The 11473-nt window shown below is 41.5% G+C and overlaps 1 protein-coding gene across 1 annotated transcript in view; it reads right to left on the bottom strand.

Moving 5' to 3' along the window:
• Nucleotides 1-11473, bottom strand: part of CABIN1 (calcineurin binding protein 1) — a 106609-nt gene continuing 95136 nt past the window's right edge. The window contains exons 36-38 of the mRNA XM_079322756.1: nucleotides 3854-4000; nucleotides 1874-2100; nucleotides 1-1375 (exon numbers count right to left, since the gene is read on the bottom strand). Coding sequence (XP_079178882.1) covers nucleotides 1232-1375; nucleotides 1874-2100; nucleotides 3854-4000 — 518 coding nt within the window. The 3' untranslated portion in view covers nucleotides 1-1231. The remainder of the gene's footprint in view (nucleotides 1376-1873; nucleotides 2101-3853; nucleotides 4001-11473) is intronic.

Below are 11473 nucleotides of genomic sequence, written 5' to 3'. Positions count from 1 at the left end.
TGCATTTCAACTTTATTAGAAAAGAAACCCAAAAGTTTATACAAAGCTCTGCATTTTACAGAAAATCACCCCCCCCAAACACAAAGAAATCTGACATTGCAAGCTGTATGCATTTCTGTTTTCCTATACAGACATATATATATGTACATACACATATATATGTGTGTGTGGGTGCACGTGGGTGTATATATAGTGTGTGACTTTTTTTTTTTGCATGATTTGCATTCATTATTTTACAAAGTTAACATTCAGTAGAAAAAAAAAAGGATTTTTGTTACCATTATTTTCTCATATAAATAACTGTGAGCAGTCCCTCTGCAGATAGATAAAAAACACCTTTTCGTGTCATTCTGTAAAAAACAGACATTACTGAAATGGTACTGAAATCTTTCAAGTTTTTTTTTTCAATACCACCATAAAAATATCATCTAGCCCCCAATTCAAAATGCTTGTCCAAGGCATTAGAAGAGAAAGGACTGTAAGACAATTCTGGAAAGATCAGTTCTTTAAGCCAACATTCAGGTAGATAAATTTTGCTGGACCTCATACATTGGTGTGAAATGAGCACAAACAGGAGACCACCCTCTCTGTCTGCTGGAAAAGCTGGTTCTTTTGTCTGTTTGAAAGAGTCAAATTCCAACCAAGCACCCAGCAGTGTGAAGGAGCTGCCAGGCTCTCAGCTCACACTCCTTGCCACAGATGCAATTAAAATCTCTACCAGCTCAGCACATTTTCCCTACTCCATTCACCTTAAAAGGAGCTGTTGGATTAATCATGGCATGGTTAGACAGACATCAGGTTGCTGAATTACTGGGAGAAAAACTTAGCTAGAGGGGGAAAATACAAGACAACTAAAAGGAAGAGAACACTATAGAGAAGAGCTACCAGAGCAACTCGCAGGGCTGTGGCTTGGAGAACAGGAACAGCAGAGATCTGAACTGCAGCTCAGAACATCCTTGTGCTTGCTGAAGTTCCTGCTGACAGTGTGATCCAGATCAACCAACTGCCTGGTAAACAATCATTCTTTCTGTCAAGCACCATGATGGGCAGAATGGTGAAGAGTCTGAAGGCAATACAAGTGGTTGTGGTGATAACAAAGGTAATGAAAGTGAAGAACACAATGATGCCAACTAAATGGAGAGTAATGCCAATGAAGATGTCTCAACTTCCAGAGATGCTGGCAACAAGAAGAATGGTTATGTGGTTGGTGTTGATGATGGCCAGAATTCATTCATATGTCCATGTAGTCATCATCTTCATCAGTATCACTTTCCAGTGAGGACTCCTGGCTTGAGGTCTCTAAGATTTCCAAAGCTGGCTGACAAAGGCTCTCCTTCTTTACATTCGCTGCAGACTGAGCAGACAAAATAGCAGACTGATCCCAAAAAGAGAGAGAGAGAATATATTGCTAAATAGTCAGGATAAACCCATGATCACAGGGACAAAAGCCCACTGGTTGCTATTCCTTCAACATTCAATAACTGCCTTGTGTTGATAAAAGATGCCATCCTAATGTAAAACAACATAACATTTACCAGTAGGCTTCCCCACAGTTAATGTTCTGGTAGCTTCCACTAATCTAAGAACTGCAATGGCTCCACTAGGTCACTCAGCCATTTTTGTAACTTTTCCCAAATCCCTCAGAAAAGGGATAAGGACTAGAATAGCTCTCATTTCACCCACAGCCAGTATTTCACCAGTCCTTTAAGAACTGGCTCCTGCTGGTAGCACCTAACACCTCCTTCCACTCCTGATCTACCTCTGGTTATGAACTGGGGACATGAACTGTTGCTTCTTTCATACAAGTATTTTATTGAGGGGAGGATTAAGATAAAAACAAGAATCTAAAAAATTACTGTTTCCCTTTTATTACCTTTAATTTTTGCTTGGTCTCTTCTGAAATGCTGCCCTTTGGAGAAAGGAGGGTGGGAGTGGGTGGAGTGACAGTGATCTCAGGTGGAAATTTGGTGACAGATGAAGGTATGAAAAGCTTTGGCATGTTGGGCAGAATGCGAGTTTTTACTCGGGTGCCATCTGTCTTGTTCTGCTGACTTCCCAAAGTCTGTGAACTGGAGCTGAGTTCAGGCTTGGAACTGGAGGCTAAACAGAAAACAGCAAGGAAAAAATATGTTAGGAAGTTATCTAGGATTTCAGATGTCAAGGAAGAGGGAAGAGTTCATTGCTCAATGTAAGGCTGGCTCAAAAGGCCTTTCTGCAGGGCTTACAATAACCATAGCTTAGAACCAGACAAGAGATTGTGTAGTGACAACTGCAAACTAGCAGTAACTAAAATATATCTTATTGCATGGCAGAACTCCACCTGAGCAGGCACAACAAGTGGCAGTGTAGCACTGGCCATGTACATTTACTACAAACAGCATCTCCCACTTGTGTCAGATGCATTCATCTCACCTTTGCATTCTCTGTCTCTCCATTCTGTAATGCAAAAAAAAAAAAAAAAGCTCTCCAGCTTTAGTCAGGAGTCTTCATCTCCTCCACCACAGCAGTGTCTCTTTAATTACTGAGAGAGCAACTCCTCAACAATTAGAGAAAAATAGATGGTAACACTTGTCAAAATCTCCCCATTGCTCTGTTCAGCTCCTGCCATAAATCCCTCCTTGGTGTGCTCCTGCCACTGGCTCCCACACTGGTCAGCATCATTTCCACATCCCCCAAGTGTCTCAGCTTGGGCTCTCTACAGTGCAAACTTCCTCAGAGTGTAGTGAGTACATCTCATAAGAAGGATCCAGCCTTTCCCTAGGCACTATCACACCACAAAATTATGTACACACAACAACAACAATCAGTAGATGACAATGCTCTAATGTTAAAAACTGAATATTTGTTAAAAGAGATTTCTTATTAATAGTAAGAATATAAATGCTGCTTTACATGGGGTCAAAATTATTTTTGAGAAACTGTATAAATGGAAACACCAGAGCCCTTCTCAGTCTGGTAATAATGACAGATGTCCATATACATTTTTTCAGATTCACTATTGTCAAATCCATCTCTGGCAGATATTGGGAATTGACATGGCCACTCACACACAGCAAAATAAAATTGCCAGTTTCCTAATGCTATCCTGAGAAACAGCAGCAGTACAGCAAGCTACTAAGGGATGTAAAATTGAAATGCATGTTCTCAACAGCACACAGGAATGTAAGAGCTGCCACAACAGATGAGGCATGGCTTTCCATCAAGGTCAGTGACCCATCTCCATGGGCAGCCAATCCTTCCAGACAGTAATCAGACACAGGATAATCTGCCTCTCACAAATAAGGAAAAACAAGATACCCCAAACATGAATATCTAGATTATGCTTGCCTGAAATACCAGGTTTTACATTTTTTTCAATTAAAACACCGACTTCTCCTCTTGGGAAGAGGGCAGAGGAGGGATAGAACACATTAACTGCTGTAATGCTGCTTTTTATGTTTACTGAGACTGAGTCAGTTTTGTGAAAAACCATATCCTTCTGCTAAATATCCCAGTAGTATAATCCAAAGTGTTATCATACTGCCCCATATAAGACTTCAATTAAAATAAAAATTCTGCTTTAAAGGCTGCACGAACTATATTGCATGAAAGCTGCTACTGGAGGTTTTTTATTTGGCTCTACTACCATGGTACTTAGCATGCCAGCCATGCACCAAACACAATCACCACCAAGGGATGCCCAGGCAGCTCAGGCATGGCCAGGAATGCATCCAAACCCTGCAATACTTGACTGGGAGGCAGGCACAGAAACTGAGGCATGCCCATGGCAGCTGTCTGATCAACCAGTGCCTAGAGGCTGCTGCACAGCTCACCACCCCAGGGCAGAATGCTCTGAAGCACAGGAAGCTCCTACCTGGGGCACACACATGTGCTGCATTGGTGCTGGGCTCCAGCTGCCAGCAGCCAGGCTCTGGGGCGACAGTGGCCATTCTCATCTGCTGGCACAGCTCCTGCTGCTGAAATCCAAGCCCCTCCAAAGGCACTTCAAGCTCTTCTTCCTCTTTAGTAATGAAATATAATTCACAGATTAAGAGACATCCTAAGCCTCAATCCTTTTGCTGTCTAACCAACAGGTAGAAAAATCCTTTGAACCCTTGCTCTATTTCTAAACCATAACGTGACGGAGTGAAATTAAATACTGGCAAGTTAAGATGGCAAAAGCAACTTTTTCATATTGGTGCCATCAATTCAAACTCTTAAAAAAAGGTAAATGTCATTTAAAAATTGAAGGAAAAAAAAAATTTGAGTCTGATATTTTGTCATCTTTGCACATCTGCAAAAAACCAGAGAGCTGAGCATTTCCTTTGGAGCTGTGAGGGCTGGAAGGAGGAGCTGCCACACAAAATCCATCTCCCCTAATGAAGGAGCAGCTGTGATCAATGGGCCCCTCTCTGATCTCCAGCCACAGGGACCTGCTACACTGAGCACAGCCCACTGCTAAGGACACTCATCACTGTGAGCCTTGAGTAAGAGGGCCAAACCCACCTCTGGTGAAACCAATAATCAAGTGATATTGCCCACCCTTCACTGTACCTCTACAAATATATTAGCCTAAATTCCCACCTTCTGCTACTCTAGAAGCTGGAATGTTCATAACTCAGGGTCCATGTGTGTGTACAGTCTTGTTATTACATACTAGCTGAACCTGCTTTTCAATTAAATTCTCTCTTAAAAATGAAGATATTTTTTAAGAAACAAAGGGCTGCCTAGTCTAATTTGAATCACCTCATATTTCCACAGGCTAAGATGTGCACAGGCAGCTACCATGGACCAGCACATGCCCTGGATATTCACAGTCTCACTTGCTCTAAAATTCTTTGTATGGCAATGCTCTAAATTAATTTGGGATTTGACCATGCAACGTCTTAAAAAGGAATACATATTTTAACTTTTCCTCATTGGAAAACTGCTCCCACCCCCTCAAGTGTTGAAAACACTTCTCCATCTCCACCAATATAGAGAAGATCTTGGAATTTACCATGGTAATATTCTCCTGAACAAGAGTTCCCCTTGCAGAAACTGCTTCAGAAAACATCACAGCTTAACAGTCTGATCTACGCAGTTTGAAAGATGCAACTTTTTTACAGAGTTATTATTTCTATGGTTCTTGAATAACTTGGATGAAAAAAAGCTCAGGAGGAAAGCAGGCTGTTCTTTCATCCACTAATTTTCACAGGTAAAGAAAAAAAACCCCATCACCTAGAGTTGGAGCTGAAAGCTCATATAAGCCTCAGGATAAAGGAGATTTCTTGTAGCGAATGTCCAACAGCTCCCAAAAAGGAAAGGTCACCCCAACAGCCCAGCTCACAGGCAGCCCTGCTCTGAGATGTGCCACTCACTATCAAGCACAAAATGGAACAGTCTAATGCACATCAGTGTGGTTCTCACTCTCAGCACTCCCTTGCACATTTCTCTCTGGATACTTCAAAACACAGCACTGGAAGTAGGAAGATAATATTGCATCTGTACATGTATTAATAGACCAAATCAGCTGAGAAACGACGCAGAAGGAAGTGCTGAACTTTGGAATCTGAGCAGGAAAATCCCAAAGCATTGCTCCCCTTCTGAAGCAGCAGAGGAGAGCTGCAGGATTCTGGTCCTGCCTGCCCTTTCCAGCTGCACTCAGGGACTGAAGGCCAGGCTGGGAAGGAGCAGGAGCAGCCCCATCCCATCCCATCCCATCCCATCCCATCCCATCCCATCCCATCCCATCCCATCCCATCCCATCCCATCCCATCCCATCCCATCCCATCCCATCCCATCCCATCCCATCCCATCCCATCCCATCCCATCCCATCCCATCCCATCCCATCCCATCCCATCCCATCCACATCCCATCCCATCCCATCCCATCCCATCCCATCCCAGTGCTGACAGGCTGCAGGCTGAACCCAGAGCACTCCCACACTGAAATGGCTACAGGACACTCCATCAAAGACAGGAGCAAACACTGCAACATCTCCAGAAAAGCAAGATGAAAACAATGATGATTTCAGATCACTCCACAAGACAGAGAAGCCAACTCATTCCCAACCTACTCCAGCACTCCAGAATCACCATCTTAAGTAGCCAGGGTAAGTACTACCAGAATCTATCTTATCCACTTATTAACCCAGAATACAAACCAGTAATTAACTTAGCAGGTACAAAACTATATACAAATAAACTGCAAATCCTACAGCCTCAACTGCTAACTGAGAGCACTTCTGTATCTACTCTACTACTTAACTGCATTAGGGACTTATTAGTTCACAATGCAGAATAAGAGCTCTGATTTGCATTATTATTTAATGACAAAACTCTACTTCTTATGCTGATTATAGTATTTGCTTAATTATAAGATATATCATTGCTTAAACTGATTTGCTGTACTTTATTTTTAACTAAATTATGGCCCACTGACAAAAGCTCTTTTGAGCAGCCTAATTCTAGGAAGAGGCTACAAGACTGGTATCTCTCAAGAGCAACCAGAATCCTCATATACATCTCCATCTTCCAGAATATATTTTTTCAAGTTTTGAAGATGCAGTTTTACAGTGCAGTAAAATTAGATTTAAATGTGAATAAAATATCTGACAGCAATTTTTAATGTAGAAATGAATAGAAATGAAAGGGCAGGAGTCTGGCACACTGTATATTTCTATCACTGCACTTCTGGAAACAATATTTGCTAATATTCTATTAGAATGTGCCTTTCAGTACAATAGAAATCAAGAACCACTGTTCTGTTAATCAATCCTTGCTGTCAGAGATGTTCAATAGAGTCACAGAATTCTATTCCCTGACTGGGTCATACACTTCATTCTTTCAGGACTGTGCAATTTAAATTTTTTAAAATTTAAATAGAAGCAATGCCACTAAAGTGACCAAGCTAAAAATAAAGTTAATTAAAAAAATATTTTTAGACTTCTTGAAAATAACAAGAATTGGTTGTTTCGGTGTACATTTCATAATTTATACTTTAATATATTGCACAGCTATTTGTTCTTTTTTCATTACAGACAAAAAGGTCAAAACAAGGAAAGACAATCAAGAAGAAATATACAGTTGGATCTCCTCATTATTTGTCTAAAACAGATTTCTGAAGAGAATATTTCAATATTTGTTTTGAGGAAGATGCTGTTAAAGCCCTGAACATAATGTCCTAGTTCTCCTAATAAAAACTTTCCCCAGGGAGGTAAAGACTCCACTAACTCGTGAGCCACAATATTCTGCACAAGTGGGAGAACACCAGAACATAAGTGCAGCACATTCTGAAGGTGTTCAGAAGCTCAGATTCAATATCAGTTAATAAATCTTTTGGTATTACCCAGTACTTGCACTGTCTTGGCAGGTTTTCAAACATTAGCTCTACAAACCCAGTTTAAAATAAAAGCAGTTTCTGAAGATAAAATATGCAAGAGACACTTGTCCCCATGCTGAGGCTGGGGCAGGTGCTGTACTCTGGAGACCCATTTAGCACTCTGACAGCACAACACACAAAAACCAAGCAGGCAGAGACAAGCACAGATTTGCAATGCACGTCACTATTGATACTGAAAAGTTCCCTCCAATCCAGCCGAATTACAAGTATTTTTTTTTAGCCTTCCCTTTCCCAACAGCTGCCTAAACACACATCAAATAGTACCCGACACAGAAAGAGGGACAGCATACCTTTCAACATCTCCCTGCTTTAGTGAGGAAGAAACAAGCTGACAACAATTCAATGCAACAACCTACTCCAGCTTTCCTCTCCAACCTCTTCCCACTTGTTGCCAGGGCAACCAGTGTTTGCAGATGCCTATAGCGGGCGCCGGGGTTCATGACTTCATCCCAGTTAATATCCTCTGCCAGCTCCTCACACACAGCATGCACCCCATCCATTTATCCACACATGGCAAACACACAGATTACACAACCCTGCGCTGCCGCCGCTCGCTTTGCTCTGCTGATGCACGGGGAAATCAAAAATAACACCAGCAAAAATAATCACTTGGCAATTTGAGGATGTGGAGAAAGTTTAAAAGCAGTACTACTGTAACCAGCAAGCAGCTGCTCTGGTGCCTTTGCACTGAACACTTAATAATTTGATTTCATCACGCTGTCAGGTAGGAGGCATTAGCATTGGTGTTATAAAACATTTCGTATGAAGTTTCAAAAAATTCTTTAGTCATGCACTAAACCTCTTACATTACAACTGAAAGACAAGCCCAGAAAATGTGACTAGCACCTGGAAAAGAACCTTTTCCAGTTTCTAACAGAAGCAGTTTGAAGTATTACAGCACAGATATGTTAAAGAATATAGGCAACACGGAGTGCAAGCACAAAGCATCATTTCATTATAGCAAAGAAGAAGGAGCTGAGCTTTGTACTCCAGGACAAAATATTAACATCATTTCAATAAGAAAATACAAGCATAAGTGAACAGACAACAATCTTAAGTGCTTAAATAATTAGCACTTGCACCACTTGCCTTCATCCCTCTGCAAAATACCTTCCCCAGCAGTTCCTGTGCCAGGATAAAAATCCTGAGAATACAGCAGTAGATTGAGCTGATTTGTGCTACCTTGCCTTCCAACCACTTCCAAAGAGTAAGGATTGAATTCTGTGTGACTCCAGCCTCCAGGAAACACTTATGTTCCCAGTCCCAGTAACAACTGGTTTACTCTGCACCACAGCACTCACAAGTGTTCACACAATCCATTTACTGTACAAGGCAGAGAATATTTTTTTTCCCACCCGATGGAAACGGATCTGATCCTTTGCTCCCTGACATAGTGGAGGAAGTATCTTACCACATTTCCAAGGAATAATACTAATGTGAAAACAATTCATTTTCTCTATTCCATCTGCCTTGCTCTCCAGTGTGCTGGGAATTAATACAGCTTTTTTCCCCACACAGCAGCTGCAAAGGCCATGGAAAGCCTGAATTTGAAGGAGCTCAGAGTTTCCTTATGAGCTGTGCTACTAAATCAGAAAGACTGCACTGGAACACAGGTTGGCTCAGCTGCACTGAGTAAAGGATGCAGAAACACAGAAACAACAGAGCCTTTAGCCACCAGGTACCACAGCACAGCAGACACTGAGGCTACCTAGCTCATCACAGCAGGTACACTTGGTAGCCTTGCTTTCTCTAAATTAATTCCAAATATTCTGCCATGAAATTTATTTCTAAAAAAGCACTGCCAAGCTGTAGATATAAGTATTTGACTTGAAATGCCAAATGCAGGAAATTACATTCAAAGCTGACAAAGTTATATGTAAAAAATTCAGCATCAGAGTAATTTTGGAGGTGAAAAGCTGCACAACACAAGTTCTATTGCCCCCTGAAATAAGAGAAATTCAAGCAGCCTGGTGAACAGAAGTTTGCAGTGCAATAGCACAGCACAGTGCTATATTTATCACTAGGTCCTGAGCAGGGAGAGTGTACTGTACAATCAAATGAGACATACCCCAAAACTCTTCCTAATGCTGAGGTCAGTTGTCAGAACACTAAGGAGACTGAAATTTAAAATGGGTGGCTGCTTTCAAAGTGCTTCCTGGAAATAGTCCCTGGCCCATACTGACTCCCAGGTCCCTCTAACAGCCATGCAGGGGCCAGTCTAACAGCAGATACAGTGGAACTCCTGTGGCCAAAACCATTTCTGCCACCACCAGCTGTCCTACAGGTGCAGAAACCTGGCATGCATGCAGCTAAAGAAAAAACATGAAGTTCAATCCTAACTTTCTACTTTTTTAAAAAAGAAAACTTCAATTTAATAGAGCTTACAATAGGCCTAGATCTAAAAGACATTTTGATATTCAATTACATGAACTTTCAAATGGCATTACCAAAACACTGCTAATTGATATTTGTTTAACAGCTGACTCAGCAAGGACACATCTGGAGAGCATCACAGCAGCACCTGTGGACAGGAACAGACAATGGTAGTCTCCTGCTTCTGAAATTTCTCTGAGTTACCCAACAAAAGCTGTAAGACCTTTCCTTTGCCATCAATATTTCACCCTCCTTTGCCCTGACAGCCAGCTAAGCACAAGGAAATTATCAAGAGCAACTGGCAGAAAAACCTCTTAAGTGAATGTAATGACACCCCACAATTTTCTAAGTACTTTATAAGCAACACAATGCCTGTGCAGAGGACTTATAACTACATCTCTCTTCAGTCTGCCTTTGTGCAGGAATATATGTAAATGTTATGTTGCTGACAGCAATTTAAAACTAGTGAAACTGAACCATATTGTACCACACAGCATTGCTACCATGTTTTTACAAAAACCTCCAAAAATGTGTTTCAGTGGTGCAAGGCATCCATAGGGCAATGACTCTCTAGGATTTTCAGGGAGATCTAAGAGTGCACAGGGCTAGAGAGCCTCCTGGAGCACAGACCTGCCCTGAGTGCACCAAACCCTGGCTACAAAGCATCACCTCATCTGCCTCTGCTGAGCAGCTGCTGCCCCTGCCCTGTTTGTTCTTACTGATCCAACACAGGTACATAACATTTATGATAGTTTTAATGTCAAAGCATTTTCTGCACTACACTGGATTGAGCAAATAAAATGTAAGCAATCTGAAGTGTAGGTATCAGAAACAGACATTAAGTGTACTGAAAAATTCTTCAGGAATGAGTTTGTTTGGACAGGAGGCAAATCAGCATCCTTTTACAAAGGGAAGAACCATGACTGACTGCTACTGTCTGAGCACTGCAAAAAGGAATTAAGAAGGCATTCACAAACAGGAAACCCCTGCTGACATTCAGCAGTCAAGTTGTTTTCAGAGTGCATCCATTGTGAAAAATAAAGAGCTTCACAAAAAGCATGGATCAGACAAGGGGAAGTGAGAACACCAGTGCCAGGGAGGCTGAAGCAGCCAGAGATCAGAGGGAGCCCATGCAGAGCTCCCTGGAGGAAGCCTGGCTGATTCCCATTGAGGGTTCCTCAGGCACTAACAGGTGGGCAGGAGCTTCCACCCCAGGACAGCACAAATGGGTATTTAAAACATTTAAAGCATTTAAAGAAGAGGTTTTAAAACCTAGGAGAAATCCAGCCTAGGGAACTGAACCAGAACAAGTCAACATTGGAAACTGAGGAGGAAGTAGTGGAAGTGAGATGCACACAAATGTCACAAGAAAACAGAGTAGAAGAACAAATGCACTTAAGAGAGAAGCAACTACAATATGAAGGTAACTCACACAAGGCTACATGTCCTGGGCATGCATAACTTATTCTTTTTCATCTTTTTTGAGTTATCTGTTGAGAACAATTCTGTGCTCTACAGCACAATTTTTAATTCAACAGAAAAAACAAGGTAAGACACTGACTGCAATTAAGAAGGTTGAATGTTATTACTTACAGTAATTTTAAATGTACCTGAAAATTTGAATTGAAATGCATAGTTAAAGTAAGGCATGGCCAACAGGGCCAGATATATTTGTGCAACAAGAAAGTTGTCAATACACTGAACTACAGACTCATAAAATCTGTGTTTGTCTTTGGA

The sequence above is a fragment of the Erithacus rubecula genome (assembly GCF_903797595.1).
Source record: "Erithacus rubecula genome assembly, chromosome: 19".
NCBI lineage: Eukaryota > Metazoa > Chordata > Aves > Passeriformes > Muscicapidae > Erithacus > Erithacus rubecula.
The sequence above is the reverse complement of the archived record's forward strand: the minus strand, read 5'-3'. Positions and strand labels throughout refer to the sequence as shown.